Genomic DNA, 17,355 nt, shown 5'->3' with positions numbered 1-17,355 from the left:
TGAACTTGTATTGTCGGCTTGTCTCAAATGCTGTTTTTATGTTTATTTTGTCAATTTTCTATGTTAACAGTGCTGATTATTTAATTTCTTTAGGTCAATGTGTATTCTGCTGTGTTCCTTGTGTTTAATGGGTGGTTCCCCAAGAGGCGGGGCCACCTGCCCATCACCACCAAGGGACTACCCACACATCTATAAAGGCTGAGAACAACCAACAGTGGCTTGCGGTTCATTGTTAATGAGCTGGTGGTGGTGGTGGTGAGTTTCTCTTGTCGTTATTGTAATTGGGCTTTACTGGATTTTTAAACCAGTACTCTCTTGTTTTGAGCGAAGCGAGCAGGGGGCGAAGCCCCATCGTCTTATATAATAATAAAATTTGAAAACGTCCAAGGGCTTTTATAGGCACTGTAGATAGATAGATAGATAGATAGATAGATAGATAGATAGATAGATAGATAGATAGATAGATAGGAAAGGCACTATATAATAGATAGGTAGATAATGATTCTGATAAGTGCTTCATTTTGTTTTTAGGTTGCCAGCCTGCTGTTATTTGCTGTTGATGTAACAGGATCTTGAGGGGATCACAGATGCAGCATCTTAATAAACTTGAAAAAAAGGAAGGAGACAGGTTTGTAAGCTAGATATGATTATCCAAGGTTCTTATTCTTCTTGTTAGTAATGCAATTTTAACAGATACCTTTATCTAAGGTCAGTTACAAAAGCCAACATGCTGCATATACTGTTAAGCAAAGCAGTAAACAAAGAAAGAGAGAAATAAACTTTGAAGTAGGGCACAAAGGCTTAGTACCACAGTCATTCCTATTCCCACAGCTCAATGTCAATTACTATTGCAATAAAACTACATTTAGTTAATACTTGATGAGGTGAAAGTAAGCTGTAGACATTCAGCAGCCCAAACAGGCCTGGTGTATTTTGTGAAGTAGACTGGAAGCAGTTTGGACGGCCATGGGAATCTCATTCTGTGGTTTGGTAGCAGGAATTGGTTAACAGCTGATATTTTTAGCTCATTGGGTCAGAGGAAGAAAAGTTATTGAGGAAGGCTGAATTAGAATTCAAGATACTAATAGGGACATATGGTGAGAGCAGAGAATGGAGGCTATCAACAGTAGAGCACACAAGAACTTAAGGTCAAGATAACACTATTAAACTAAATTATAGCAGAAGCTGCAAGACAATGGACCGGCCGAAGCAAAGGATTAGTGTAAATGAAACAAGAAACAAAATATAACTGACTGGCAACAGAAATACAGATAAATCAGAGAGGCCAGATAGCAGCTGCTTGATGCCATGTCTGTTATTTATCAGGTTGAAATTATGTGTATTTTATATTTTCCTAGGGTTTGTGTTAATTTTGTATTATGTCTCATGTCTTTTGTTATTTCTGTTGGTTTTCTGTGTGATTTTCTATTAGAGTACTGTTTCTTTAAATGTAGTTATGTTCCCTGTTCTTTGTGGGTGAAGCCCCAAGAGGTGGGTCCACTCTGATGCCACCACGCCTGGGCCTTCCCTCTGGCTGTTTAAGTAAGCTGTGAAGGTCCAGGAGTTGGGAATCATTTCTTTAAAATTGCATTTTGTGAGTATTGTGGTCTTTATTGGACTTCATGGCTTCTTTAACCTTACTGCTATGATTGATCAAATTGTGTATCGGGACTTTGCTTGCTTAATATTGCCTTTTAGGCAACTCCATTGTGAACTTTTTTTTTGCTCTTTTGAGCATTTTTTATATTTTGACATTTTTTAAAGTAAGTCCTTGATTCATAAAAGTTTCTTTCTTTTGCCCTTTAACACGAGCCAAGGGTTCACAGTCATCTTTCCTCTTGTGGGGTTTTTACAATACATATTTTTGTGATAGTTTGTGTTATTTGTGGAGTCAATGGGGGGCTCTGATCAGGGCTCTTGAGAGACTCAGTGAGAAGTCTGAGTGTCTGGGTTTGTGAGTGTCCTGGATAACAAATCAAGATCCAGGCCTTTAATAACCTGTTAGGCCCCGCCATCAGCAGTGCATCTGTCTGCGGAGAGAGTGTCAACTACGTCGAGAGGTTTACTTACCTTGACAGTGACATTCATGTCTCTGGTGACTCTTACTATGAAGTCAGTAGACGGATTGTGAGAGCATGGGAGGTCATGAGGTTGCTGAAAAGGGGTGTGTGGCGCTCCTCATATCTTTGCAAAAGGATAAAGGTCCAAGTGCTTCCTGTTTTGCTATATAGTTGCGAGACATGGACGCTATCCTGTGACCCGAAATGAAGACTGGACTCCTTCAGTACTGTGTCTCTCCAGATGATCCTAGGGTACCGTTGGTTTGACTTTGTGTTGAATGAGCGGTTGCTCATGGAGTCCCAAATGAGGCACATTACCTGCATTGTGAGGGAGTGTCAGTTACGGCACTACATACAGCCATGTGGCGCGTTTCCCGGAGGGAGATCCGACTTGCAGGATCCTCATTGTTGGGGACCTGAGTGGCTGGACCAGGCCAAGGGGTCGCCCACGTAACACCTGGCTGCGGCAGATAAGAGCGTTATTTCCAGAGGGTAGGACTGGACAGCGTGTCTACCTGGGGGTTTGCCAATCAGGATCCTGAGCTGTTTCATCATGTGGTGGGTGCAGCAACGCGCTGTACCAGTGCATGCTCCCTGACATGACCTGGAATTCATTTTTTTCTTATTAAGTATGATAAAACCCAGCCAGAAAGATACTTTATAATTTTATTTTGTCTCCTGAAAAAAATGTATTATTATTAATATATTTATTGCATCGCCATATTTTGTTTCTATTGCTGACAATTCACCAGATTGCGCTGCACAGAACAAACACGGCACAATAAATAATAGTGGAATGTAGGTCCTGGTATCTGTGATTTGATTTAGTTATTTAAAATTCTAACTTTTGCTTTGTTTGTCATTCTTCTGGTATTCTGAATCTTTGTGTGCCCTTTTTGACTGTTGCCTTTTGACTGAACTTATTCGGTTCTTGTTGTCTTCTTCGTATCAATGCCCCTTCTCTGCATAACTTTGATTCTTTTATGGTGGGAATTTTCACACCATCAGCCTTAATTCAGTATAAGTTCTGCAGAGGTCAATTAAACCTCACAGAAAAGTGAAATTTCTATTTTTTTAACATTCTGACTCTCTTGATCTTAAAAAGAAGCAGGTGTGGATGTCTTAATAGAGGAGCTTTAGTTAACTTTTCCTTTGACATATTGAAAGCAATTGGTGCTTAATATGCCAGTTGAAACTGCATAGTATCTGCATGTTCATACTGTATATATGTATGTTATCATTGTTCGAACAGTAATATGTTAACAAATATGATACCAATGTTCTTATAACTCTTCCATAATAATTCACATAATCTATGAATCTTGGCACCTGCTTAACCAAAGATGGCTCTTGCCAAAAATCATTCCTTCTGTTTTTCTTCAATCCATTATTAGGCTACCATGAAATATTGTATTTCCTATAAATATCATTTAATTAATGTGAAATTTGTCTGTTTCTCAATTAGCAAAGAGGTTGCTTTCACTTAAGCAAAGCAAAACTGTAGCACTTCTCAAACATATTAGGATTTCTTTGTTTTAGTTGAAAATGATATGGTATTGTTGATATATGCTAAAACAGAATTCTCTAAGAATTCACTGATTATGCCATTTACCAATAACTGAAAACTAGCATTAAAATGCATTAGCAAGTTCTTAAGGTACGAACGAGTAAAGAAAAATTAGTGGTATGTGTGCGGAGTACAGTGAAAGTCTTACTTGTGTGTGCTTATCATGGCCACTAAATCTCAAATGGGAGACGGGAACATTTGATAACCCTACCCAAATGAACAAAACTAATAATGTTTCGAATGTTAAAAATTATTTAAAAAATAAAAAATATATTATTTAAAAAAAGAAAAATACACAAGTGCAGATAGGGTTCATAGGGTTATTATTATCATGTGTACATAGTACAGTGAAATTCTTATTTGCATGTACATAATCAACATGTCTTCCTTACCTGAAAAATCACAGAACACAGTTTTCAACACTACCTACAATTACGAGACTTATTGAGTTTCACTGAAAAGCTACTGATGGAAAGCTGGATTCATAAATACACAAACCCATATAGCAAAAGAATACTAACTTGAAGCTTGCAATGTTAGGCAAAGATGGAATTCAGAAACAAAAGACTATAAACGGAGAATACTTTTGGAGCTTTAATAATCCAACAATCTAGGATGGTGCTGTTAATAAAATGCCAGCTTATATACTGCTGTGCTAATGACCCAACCTGGCGCGTCCTCCAAAGCCACGCCCCTAGCAATGAGTCATAGCAACGTACTGAAACATGGAGTCACTAGAGCATAAAACAAGATTGTAAATACATTGTAACCTTAATGGCACCATTAAAATGCCATTAAGTTCTCCATGAAAAAAAGGCAGAATAACTTCCAGAAATGAGCATAAATGTATTTAAGCAGAAATAAACTTTGAAAATATGTTGAATTGTAATGCCGTCCATGCTACTACTAAGCTTTCACACAGTCACTATAAATATAGACACAAACTTTTAAATATATTTGCTATTTTGATTTATTGCTGCCTGAGACACATAGCATATTTTTAAAATGTACACTCAATTTAGCATCTACACTCAACACAGAAAGAAACACTGGCACAATTATAGCTTTAAAAATATACCCAGTATGTTTTAATTATTTTAGTACCCCCTTCTTTAGAATGCTTGCCTAGACTGTAAGCCTGTACTTTGCTGTCCCTTGTATTACTCTATCAAACTATTTACTTCTTCATAAATTATTTCCTTCAAATTCTAGAAAAGTTAAAATGCTGCAATTCCAAAGGCAAATGCTATAAAAACCTAAATATATAACTACCGGACACAGTTAATTTTACCAAAGACCTTGAAACTTCACACTATTGTGCTCTTTCCAACCCTCTATAAAATCACAAATGATTATTGAAAAAAATGTTTATGCAAATCATTCCCACATATTATGCAATATAAGATTATTTAAAGTTATTTTATAGAAAAAAGCAGATTAAGAATGGATTAAGGGTTTAAAAACATGTGGTTTGGAAAACAAACTCCACACCTTTGTGGTTTCTGACCACAGCATTTTGAAGACTTTTTACAAGTTTTAAAGCATGTGTTCTTGCCAGAAGCTGGGATGAGTCGTGCTCTTTGAATGAGAAATATCCTCACTGCCAAAATAAAAACAAAAATCTGCATGAAAAATTGTGCCATTTGGAAAAGATGGTGGTTTTGTGGATCCATTTATTTTCGGAACCCTCAGCATTGATTACAGATTTGCAGGGAGCTGGTGCCAGCAACATCAGGCAGAAACCATCCCTGTTAGTGCATCACAGGGCACATTCACTTACTTGTTAATGTTACACAACTTCAGGATGTGAGGGAACACTGGGGAAAAAAAACAAAACTAAATACTGAAATTTCAACCAACATAGCTAGTTATGAAGAAGCAGTGCTAACCACATCCAGTAACCTGGTAACACACAGTACATGATGGGTACAAAGACGACACATTGATCCACTGTGTAATCCGCCTTTTAGACACAACCCTAAACTCATGGGATTACATTTCTTATTGTTTACATTTTATATTCAGTTTATTCTTTACGAAGTACTCAAAAGATTCACAATATAAAATGTGTCACAGTGGTTAGCATTACTCCTTCATAGATCCAGAGTGCCGTGAAGAGTCTGTGTGGCCTTTTTCCAGGTTCTTCTCCCACATCCTAAAGACACTGTGTCAGGTTGACTCTAAATTAGCCCAGGATTACTGAGTGTGGATGTGTGTGTGAGTGTAACCTGCAATAGACTAGCTCCCTCTCTCAAGGGCTGATTACCCCCTCGAGCCTGACGTTCCCTAGAGAGTCTCTGACCTTCATAACCATAAACTAGATAAGGCAAAAAGAAAATGCATGTACAGATGGTGGGTATATGACCACACAATTTTTCCATACATAAACTTAAACGTAAATCTCAACAGTCATGCTAACATGATGTCCTGTTAATTTAAGAACTGAAAATATGACAACAAAGGAGAGGAAAAGAGAAACTTCAATTAACAGCATCACTGGAGAAAATAAAAATGAAGATTTCATGAGCTAGGTGACCATGAACTAGCTGCCCTCAAACTTTGTGAATTTTATAATTTCATAAGCACATGCAGAAATCTACAAATGTATAAATCAGAAAAAAAACAAATAAGCATGTTGTTGTGTGAATAAACAGTGAATCTTACATTTCTCTATCACTTTGATTCCATGGGCAGGAGCAGCAGCTTGAAATAGCAGCGGCCCCAAGTGACCTTCATTTTATACCATTATACCACATCTGTTATGAACAGTCCGAGTCTCTGTTTAGGTAAGATACCCCTAAGAATCTGCTTTTTCATTTTATTTCGAGGTTTTTTTTATGACAATATAATTAGTGCGAAAAAAAAAAATTATGATCATAGTACATAAATCATAATAGCAAACATCAAAATACTGTATATACAGTATACAAATATTAAAACACTAATGATTTTTAGATAATTACAAATCTGACTACTAAAACCCTGTGATGAACTGCCACCCCCCAGTGTGGGTTGATTCCTTTCCTGCATACAATGCTTCCAGGATACAATTTAGAGACTCATAAATATGTCTTGGAACATGAGAGTTTGGAAAATGCCCTCCTTTCATCTTCAAATCTGCTTGCTTATTTGAAATAATCATTCATTCATGGTGTTGAAATGATCAGGGCTACTACCCATCAGCACCAGCAAATTGGGATTGAGCCCAGCCTCAACACTGCCTGTGTGGAGTTTGAATGTTCACTCCATGCCTGCATGAATTGTTCTCCTTTATCCTAATGGTGTGCGGTTTAGCCAGGGGACTGCTCTAAGTTAACCGTGTTTAGAGTGAGAGTGAGTGTGCCTTGTGACTGATTAGAGCCTCAGCCAATATGGTGCACGAAAACACACTCTGTGGCAACCAATTGGATTAGATACATAAACTAATGTGTGCTTTCACCACATCCTGTTCAATTCAGTTAGAACTTTCATTGCCCAAGGAGTGAATTTTTGGTGTGTCAACAGTGTTTTTACAGAAGGGCAAAGACATGAACTCAGACATCACACATATCTTTGTAAAATTTTACATTTATATTTGTGATAAAAAACACACTTTGATGACTATGTTGTAAAATCTTATTTCATTATTGTACAGCTATTTTTGACACATTGCCAAGGAAGTAAACTTAAAAGTATACATTTTCTGGATGTGGTAGGAATGAGGGCATACTTCAAAGAAACTACAGAAAGCAGTGCAAAAAGGAAAAACCCAGAGTTACTAGCCTTTCCAACAGATTTTAATTTTATTACAATTGCATGCAGATAGATTTGTAAACTTAAATTAATCAAAATATTTTCAGAAAACAAGCTTATTGATCACTCAAGGCTGTAATGATTAATTCGATTGACTGTCATCTTCCCTTTTTTGAAGTTCCTCTTGCTCTTTCGCGATCTGTCTCTGTTCCTGCTCATCCAAAACTTGCAGTTTTTCCTCAATCTCCTTTGGAATGTCAACCTCCAAAAGATTCTCCATTCCTGGCTCTGGTTCATCCCCAATAAGGACCTAATGAAAATGAAAATGAAAATTAGAAAGAAAACTGTTTATTAAAGCGTTTACATCAATATTATTGTACATAGTGCATTTACATACAGCTGTATTACAAATCTCTTTAAAAGGCAACACAAAATAATAAGCTTCTGTTAGATTAGATTACAAGATATGTGACTTTGAAATTTATGTTGTCATATCGGTTTGAATGATTTCATCTGCGTTATCCATATCATGGAAGCTAGTGTCTTAAAATACTTTTACACACTCAGGATTTGTGCAAACACAAATGTTTCCCAAAGTAGAAATGATAATTAAGGAGGATACTTATTGTCAATGTTGTTTAATTCAAACATAAGTGTAAACGCTTGCCAGGCCCCGGACTGTCTTATCTTGAGACATAAGGAAAATAAAAGCTCACAAGGTCTTAAAAGATAATAAACATATAATGGAGAAAAAAGTACATTAGTATTAGATAATAAATTTGAATAGGTTCCAAGTCATAGTGAGTAACTTTTGATTTTCAGGCCACCTTTGTTGCAATCTGTAATATTAAAGTTACAAGTCTGGAAAGTATACAAAAAAAACAAGCAGATAATGCAATTTTAAAACTAAACTGGACACTAATAATGTGAAGGAACAAGTGGCTTAACAAACAATAACAAACAGCGTACTGAACCTTTGCCTTTTTCCTTCATACCTGGACTAACTTCTCACAGGAAGCAATCACATCAGGCTCCTTCTCCCATTTATGGAACTCCCTCATGATTGGATAAGTATTTTTTTTCTTTACAATATCACGACCATTTTTTGTGGCTGTAAGCTGGAAATTGAAAAAGCCATAATCACAAATAATCATGGAAATGGGGGGCTTTTTTAAAAAGAAAAAATGTACAGAAAAATTGTACTACTTTAAACAACTACTTTGAAACCACTGTATGTTCTATTTTAAATCCTTGTTAAAAGGCTGACTTCAGATGAACATTAAACTAGTTCTGATATAACACGTAATGTGTGTAAAATACATATTAAAACAAATCTATTCCAATAATAAATTTACCTATAAATCAGTTAAAAGGTGGTACATTTATTCACAATTATTACACAAGAATGTAAAAGCCATATCTCATAATATAAACTTAACTAAACCATAAAAGCCCTGGAATCAGAGCTTTGTTTCAGTAATTCAAAAGAAAAATGAATAAATCATTTAGTAAATGAATTGTTCCTGTGTCTGCTGTTTATAGTTCAGCACAGCCATGAACTGGGCCTCTAGTTAATGTAACTTTCTGTGTTTAAAATGATACTCCCTTGCCACTAGTAAGTACCGCAGCAGGTGAAATAATTTTTATGCAGAAGGAAGTAGTGGGTGGAGAGTGGGAGAAGAAAACCTGTGTTCCAGCTCAACTTTAAAAGCCAGTGTACAACAGAGTAATAAAGAACAGAAAAAGATTAAAACCATAAGCACATATATTTCACTTTTTCCCCCCCTCTGTCTAAAATTTAGATCTACAAGCCAGAAATGCTTACTAGCATTATAGTTTCTAACAGCATTTTGCGGATATCTGGGTCCTTTTCTCGCTTCTTATCTTCAGGCAGATACTGCAGGTCTACAGGAAGATCTGAAAATACACATATTATTTTGCACTCATGTATAAACATGTAAGAAGCAAGACAGTTTATATATAGAATGATACACAACACTAAATGAATAACACAAAAGGAAGTGCATTAAATAAAAAATAAGCAATGTAGAAAAAATATTTGAGGGGTTAAAAAAAAGATCTATTCTGGAAACATATTGGATACTAGACTGTTAGATGAAAGAGGAACAGAGCACTCAAAAACAAAACAGACAGCATAGTAATTAGGAGGTTTGAAGGGACTGCACTGAAAAGGAAAAAGGTAAAACCAGTAAAAAATAAATAAATAAACTGACAATAGTATACTGTAAAGAGTATTTATAGGTGTCAGTAACAAAGTAGTGTTAAAGCATAATTCTGCCAAGATAAACAGTTCGTAGAGTACAGAATAAATGACGGATAATTTATTTAACAAATACTAGCTGAAATACCCAGCGTTGCCCGGGAGGAAAATAAAGTGTTTTTTTTTTTTTTTTTTTAATAGTTTGAGAAAAATATAATAAAAAAAACAATTTTAAAAATTAAAATAAATTAACAAACAATGAAGACTCACTAATGTGCTTGTCTTGTATGTATATTATCATCCAGTTGACACTTGGGCTTGGCCAACTAATTATAAAAGCAACAGGGGCGCGATGGTGCTCAAACAAAGAATGATTGCAGACACCTCCAGTTCTCCCTCTTGTGGTCATTCCGAGTGTCAACTGGATGATAGCATGCATACAAGACTGCAAGATTCCCCCCCCCCCCCCCCCCCTATACCCAGAAGGGGGTGAGTTAGGGTTGATTTCACCCTACAGTATTTTTAGTCGACCAATGACGAACACGTGTACCAAGTTTCCAGTTACCAAGTTTCATGAAAATTGCTCCATTCGGAAGTGATGTTGGAACATACATACAAACACACACACACACATACACTGACTTTTGTAGATATAGATGATAATAGAATGAGAAAGAAATGAGTCAGTAACTGCTTTACATTTGAATTATGGATTAAGAAGATGCAGTTAAAAGTTATATAATTACTTATAAAAGTACACTGATTGAAATATTGCTTCACAATATAAAAAGGCTTGTGTTGACCAATCACTTACTAGCCTTTGCAATCAGACATGTTAGATTCTTGGAGGGCATATACATCTTTGAATTAAAGATCTAATAAGTATTCTATTAGCTTTTATTTACTTTCATTTTCCTCTTCAGAGAGTTCCTCTGGACCAGCAAGAGGTAACAACACACAGGGGAGAATATCCACTTTATCACTCAGTAGCCACTCATGATATGCTGTATTAAAAAAAAAAAAAATTTTACATGTTGAATGCATTCAGATTTACAAAATTAAGTACTATGGTGACTGAAAGTAACACACTGTACACCCTATTAAGCAAAAATGGATAATAATTGTACCTAAGAAAATATGCAAAGGTAGAAGAGCTTTTGAGTATTCGGTAGGGATCTAGGAGAAGAAAGTAATTTTTGAGAAAATGCGTAATTCATTATATCATGAAATATTAAATAAATGCAAATTTGTTTTACATCTTCCCTGTTTTAATTGCGAGCGACAATTCCTAAAAGCTTAAGAGAGATAATGATAATGCTCATATTTATAGTTTAAACAACATTTACTCTAATCAGTATAAGGTCCAGGCTGAACTTTTAGAATAATTATTGTGTGCAAGATCACATTTTTACTCTGAAATAGTTTATACATATACAGATGCTCATGTACTTCTTCAGTGTATTTCAAAATCATCAGTGTCATTCTGTGCACTTTTGTTAGATATAAAAAAAGAATTCTGCGGGATTCATTGGATGGATCGGTTTGAGAATTTTGATTACCTAGAATAGATTCTCCTAAACCTATTCATTAGTGAGAAGAGTCCAAACCAGGGAAGGTGCTCAACCTGAAGAATGCTGTGTAAAACAAAACGGTTCAGGGTTTGAATTTTTGTGTGGTATTGTGGGTATCATGCCTAAAATCCCACATGGTTTTACTTATTAAACAGGCTGACCCATTTCAGCATTGCTAGGAGCTGATCCCTATGCTGGCTGTATTGGCAGTGAGACACAAGAAACAAGAGGACAATGGAACCTTCTTGTTGGTTTTTGAATGCTCACATTCTGAGGTGTTAGCACACTGGCAAGATCCTTATGCAATAAAGGAGTTGGTAAATTACATCCTAAGACAAAGAAACAAATGGCCCTCAGAATGAACATATCATGTAAACTTAATAAAACCCTGAAAAGCTCCAGAAGGCAACCCAGAAATGCCGAAACCCTTCCTGGGTTTATTTTAACACCTACAATAGGTGACATTAAACTATGGAAACCAACTGTCTTCCAAACAGACATAAAGCAAGGTGAATGTTATCTTAGTTGCTAACCCTGGCATTGCTCAGTTGATTTTACATAATACTGTCACTGACCTCAGGACCATAGCGTGGAACCGTCCTCATTGTCTCCCTGAGGAAGAGTGAGCATAAGTCATATTGGAAGTTAAAGAAATGCTGCAGCTTGAGGTTACTGAAGAAAATATTAGTCTCTGGTCCAGACCCATTTTTTTAGTAACAACATCCTACATTGCATTTTTGTAATGAGTTCTGGAAACTCATGTAAAATTCCTAGTTTTGTCCCAATGTCCAGGGTTGACAGTCTTATTGAGAATCTACAGAACATGTGCTTCCTAACAACCACAGAAAATGATGAATGGCTACCGGCAAATTTACTTGACCCTCATGGAAAGTAAAAGACCACACATAGCACAACCACTGGACACTGGAAATTTCATTGGGTAAAATACCGGTGAGAAGTACAAGTTGACATGTCATTTCACAGTGGCACATCAGGACTGTTAATAAAGGAGTGTAGACTGGCAGATCTGTGAGCTTTAAATGGCTAAAATACTAGAAATTAGGAGAGGATGTCTGTGTAACACAATGAACTGAAACACTATTTTTTACAATTCTGTCCTAACTGTATATCTTTAATATCATTTTTTCTATGTTTGTAGCTTTATTGTTCTAATACTAAACCGATTTTGCACAAAAACATGTCTTTGAAGTTCTCTCTCTTCTGTTTATTTATTATCATTCTTTGTTATAAATAATATAATCAAGTTATTATACAGAAAGCATTGTAACAGTTGTACACATTAATCAATTGTTTAATATCTTTAGCTAATCTTATCTATGCTAGGGAATGATGGTGTTTTTTATATACAGAGGAATTTAATATTTCTGTAATTCAACAAATTTAACAATTAACTAATATTAACATGCTCAAAATGAGATTTATTTTTTTATCAGGAAAGATTAAGTGTGACACAGTTACATGAGAAAAGCTTAGTGTTTAGATGAAAGTTAACCTTAATATACTGTGTTCACAGGCATCTAGTTAACTAGAGAGAGTTTCTTAGTCTACTGTATTGTGTGCTCCAATAGTGCAACACATACACAAATAATTACACTATACTCAGTATTCATAGTAGTAAAATGGATAGCTTTCAGGAGAAAGGCATTATGTATTTTACAAAGTGATGCAGCCTTATTTCACTTGTGGGTGGGTCACTATCAGAAATAATTTCAGAACAGTTTCATTATGCAAAGTAAACTACAATATATTCTGGTCCTAAATGCACATTCCAATGTATTTGTTTTTGGGACAGTTTCAGTCTTACTTCACTAAAGGCACATTTCAGTATGATACTCTATTCCTGTCGTACTATGTTTTTAACCTCAGTTATTGTCAGACTACACAACATTATGCACATCATCTCTAACTCTGATAGGAATGTATCACTGCTAGTTCATGCTTCAGTTTATATTAGATTGTCTTGCCACCTCATTGCGTGTTTCTACCCTGCTCTCTTTTTCTTGACTTTGACTTCAGGAGTTTTCTTCCTTCTTTTTGCCGAGTGTGTACTGGAACATTGCTTTCAAATCCAGTAATTGAACTGGATTCAGGTTTTAACCTGCTTGCTGAGTAAACTTCATCTACAAGCTAAACATTCATTTACTCCCCCCCCCCCCCCAAGAGTTATTTTTTTATTTTTGACAGTGCATCCATGTTCTTTCACATTCCCTATATAAATCTACAGAAAGGCTATAGATCCATGTGCATTAGTCCTCAAACAGTATAAAAAGCTTCTTCTCTGATATTTATTAAATAAAGTACATGAGTTTTCAATAATTAGCACTGATCGCCTAACGTACAAATTTAATTTACTTTTGTTTTTATTAAAGAAATATTGCAGTTGCTTTTAGATAACTAAATGTAAGCCCCAATTCATAAAATGACAATTTTCAGTGAAAATTTACAAAAAACGAGTTGCACAACCAAGAAAATGTTAGGTGCATTTTAAGTTCAAACTTTTTTTCCACCCCCGAATATGGATGCTTTTAGTATAGTATTAAAAACTAACTCTTACAGTATTCAAAGCAGCAATTTCTGAGAGTACCCACAACTCCTCCTCGACGGATAGTGGAACTTTCATACTGTGTGTATGAAAGAAGTCTCTGAATTACACATCTGAAACAAGAAACAGAAATGACAACTGCACAAAAAATAAACAAAAATATTCAAAGATGTATTTTTGTAATCCATTCTAGAATAGGAGAAAAAATACATCATAGTGTGCTTAGGGCCATGCTAGAAGGAACTCAAAATAGGTAAAAGCATACAACAGCACTGTTTTACATATGGAAAAATGTAGAAGACTGTAAGAATGAAATTGCCTTATTTCAGTCTTTGTGCTCACCTGTCTTTATCCAGTATGAAATGTCTGGCCACAGGAAGCTGTGTCAGATTGGAAAGAAGGGGTCCTAGGTAATGCAGTGAGGCATTTTTATTGTATCCTTCTGTACAGAAAACCTCTACAATTTTTGCCAGACCTACTTCATCATGGATTACTCGAAAAACATCCATACAAGTCTTTTCATTTCGTGAAAGGTTGGTCAAAATAGTACAAATCTGATCTGCAAAAATGTATCCAGGATCCAGGAGATGACCAAGCAATGTGGAAAGCAAGGTGGTCTCTTTCAGTAGCGAGTGGTGCACCGTTTCATCTGCAGACAAGTTAATGAGGGCGTTGTAACAGTCCTTCACAATTGCAACAGATGTATCCGATGTCAAAGTCAAGAGTGCTTTTATAAATTCGGGTTTGTTGCCGAGACACTTGCAGCCATCTTTGCTGCCTGTAAGGCCAAGAATATACCCAGTTGCTTGTCCTTTTAAATCAGGGCGCATTTCCAGAGTAAGAAAATTGAGAAGGTCCTTGGCTTCTTTATCTTCCAGCATGTTTCTTTTTACTTTGTATATGGTATAACCTTCTCAACTGTGTTGTTATAGATCATCTGTTACTCATAGAAAGCTAAAGGATAAATATAAAAATAAACAATTGTGTCACTAGTGAAGCACTCGCACCAAAAATATTATTATATTGCCAATATGGAATCAACAGTCAACCTAACCTGCATGTCTTTGAATCATTTGCTGCATAAACAACTGGAAAGATTAGAAACTGAAACAGCAAGGCTAAAATGAAATTGCTTGCTTTCCCAGTCCAGAGATTTAAAATGACACACCTGGGCTTTATACATATTTCTGTGCATACAGGAGATTTCCTCAAGAGTTTCATTCCTAAAGTTTCAGGAACAGGGAGCATAACTAAACAAGTTTTAGGCAAGCACTTTTTTTTTTTTTTTAATTAAAATGAAGTTATGCATAGTAATGCATTATCGTGGTGATGTGTTGCATGTTGCTTGGACATTTAATTATGAATTTCACTGTAATTCATGACACAACAATACTACTATTACGACTATCCACCTTAATAAAAGGAGAAGTATCCATCTGGTTTCTATGTTTCTGTCATTCCAACAAATGGTGCATCACAAACATTTTTAAAAATGCTTTGCATTTGTCATTCTCATCGATAGCGCATCACAAACATTAACACTGCTTTTACGAACCCCATACCAAATGGCATACAACAGAGACATACCCATTGCATGGTGCACTGTAAACGTCAATGCTGAGGTCTACGTTGATTACATTATAAAATAACCATGTGGAGTATTTAGCAAAATAATAAAAGTGTGGATTAACTGATAAAAATATAACAATTATGTACATCTTATAAAAATGTCCAGGCACTGTTCCTTTCTAAATAAATCAATATTTTTTATTAGCTGATTCAATCGAAATATTATGTTGGTTACACAATTATTCAATTTAGGAGGTACTTTTTTAAAGTTACACAGAGTTACCAAGAACTATTCTCCATTGTTAGAAATGCTATCCCTCAAACCCGTACTCATGCTTTTAAAACTGCTTGTCAATCTTCTAATCTACATTACTAAACATAAGTGAAATTTCAATAGTGACTTTCTAATAAAGCCTCTTATCTCGTAATAAAAAAAAAAATCTATTTTTCCAAGGCAATATTGTAAGCATTTCTTATGTTCCTTCCCACTGGGAAAATTTTATTGCAGATATTGCCTGGAAGAAAGTGTGGACCAAGCCACTTAAATATCTAACTACAAATAGAAAATCTGGTTTTAAATTACTCCATAGGCATTATCCTACCAAACAGTACATTTTCAAATTTTAAAAAAAATACTGACCTAAAATTCTCCTTTTGTAATACCTGCACAAAAACGTATTGGGACCTATTCCTATACTTAAATATTTTGGAAAAATTTTTTTTTTGGTTTCTCAAAAGAATACTAACTGCAGACATCTCTTTATTTTTAAGGACAACTCTTTTTTTTTTGAGGTTAAAGATGTAAAGAAAAAGAATATAATCCAATCAGTCCTATTATACTGGCAACATTTCATATTCATAAATCTAACGCCATCAATCAGAAACCTTTGTTTTGTTTACATTCGAAAATGAAGTTAACTTTTAAGTTAATTATAAGTTAAGACCATTTCAACTTTAAATAACTGTAAGCTTTAAAGACTATTAGTATTTCAGATCTTAATGTTTTTCTGTAATATCCTCTAATGTACCCATAGCAATTTATTTGTTGTTTTTCTATTACCGTATTTGTAAAGTTTAGATCATAATAAAGATTTTTAAAAGTCCATAGATAAAGTATAGATAATACATACATTCCTTTAAATTAAAACAAAAAACAAGCAGGCGTCCTTACACTTTCATTTAATAAATCGCACACAAATGTTCGTTATACATTACGGCGATGCGTTTAGTACTGTATTTTAATACAAGACCACGATATTTCTGAGATTTTTAAATTACTTCATATAAACAATTATTCTGCATATGATGCAAAATTAACTGAGAAAATAAAAACGTTGCAGTTGAACAAGTGTACAACACACAGGTAGTAAACAAAACGAACATACAAACAAGCAAAATACCAAAACCAACAAAATGAACTCACTGACAGCAGCTAGCTTTCTCAAGCGTATCTGAACACATGGCTTGTCGCATGAATGAAGTCGTCACTATTTTTGTCCAATCAGAGATGAAGATGATCCCGGCGGCCGTGGGTGTCGTTAATCAGAAGCGTCACTAGAAGTGCTCCTTGGGTAATGTAGTCATTTAAAAGATCATAAACCCAGCTGGGCTGCACAGATTTTCATTCTCGCGCTTTGGTTTTGTAAAGTATATTATAGCATTGGTCACTATAAGTATTAAGCTCACTGTATCAAAATAAATCAACACAGGAGTTAATCACTGAATCACAAAACATTGCATTGTTAGAAATTAATTGAATAGAGGGCACGGTTCAACCATATAAACCTCACTATGGGCTTTCCACAATGTGATTATTCATAAAACTGCACAAACTGTAATAAAAGTAAAACGGACAATAAGATGTTGCAATTTAACTGAACCTGCGCTGCATGAACTAAAAAATAAACAGTCGCTATCAAAATAAGGAGATCGAGGTTGAAGAATTTCTGGGGCGGGCCTTCAGAAAAGGGAAATAAATCTCATTGGATAGATGCGTTGTCAATCATTAAGCTTTCCCGTCCAATTGGATGATTACAACGAATGCGTTCGAAGTGCCAATTGGAAGATTGAAT

At 35.2% G+C, this 17,355-nt stretch overlaps 1 protein-coding gene across 3 annotated transcripts; it reads right to left on the bottom strand.

Annotated features, from left to right (window-relative positions):
- Positions 1 to 7,390: 7,390 nt before the first annotated feature.
- On the bottom strand, positions 7,391 to 17,144 carry hgh1 (HGH1 homolog (S. cerevisiae)). 3 transcript variants are annotated; one of them, XM_051936045.1, is made up of 8 exons: positions 16,707 to 17,144; positions 15,567 to 15,647; positions 14,057 to 14,668; positions 13,727 to 13,827; positions 10,486 to 10,584; positions 9,185 to 9,276; positions 8,355 to 8,477; positions 7,391 to 7,669 (listed from the first exon to the last, which is right to left on the bottom strand). In XM_051936045.1, the coding sequence occupies exons 3-8, from the start codon at positions 14,593 to 14,595 to the stop codon at positions 7,502 to 7,504; spliced, it is 1,122 nt and encodes a 373-aa protein (XP_051792005.1). In that variant the 5' UTR covers positions 14,596 to 14,668; positions 15,567 to 15,647; positions 16,707 to 17,144; the 3' UTR covers positions 7,391 to 7,501. The 3 variants fall into 3 exon arrangements, with proteins under 3 accessions (XP_051792005.1, XP_028673934.1, XP_028673935.1); XM_028818101.2 differs by lacking the exon at positions 15,567 to 15,647; XM_028818102.2 differs by lacking the exon at positions 15,567 to 15,647 and having other exon boundaries at positions 16,711 to 17,144.
- Between the last annotated feature and the right edge of the window lie 211 nt (positions 17,145 to 17,355).

This window comes from Erpetoichthys calabaricus, chromosome 13, assembly GCF_900747795.2.
Source record: "Erpetoichthys calabaricus chromosome 13, fErpCal1.3, whole genome shotgun sequence".
Classification (NCBI taxonomy): domain Eukaryota; kingdom Metazoa; phylum Chordata; class Cladistia; order Polypteriformes; family Polypteridae; genus Erpetoichthys; species Erpetoichthys calabaricus.
This window is presented reverse-complemented; position numbering and strand designations above follow the sequence as displayed.

Coding starts and splice junctions, on each gene's coding strand:
- hgh1 (XM_051936045.1), bottom strand. CDS start 14,595: ATGCTGGAAGATAAAGAAGCCAAGGACCTTCTCAATTTTCTTACTCTG. Junction 9,277..10,485: donor CTCTGAAGAGGAAAATGAAA/GTAAATAAAAGC, acceptor GTGTATTTTCAG/ATCTTCCTGTAGACCTGCAG. Junction 8,478..9,184: donor TGTTAGAAACTATAATGCTA/GTAAGCATTTCT, acceptor TTCAATTTCCAG/CTTACAGCCACAAAAAATGG.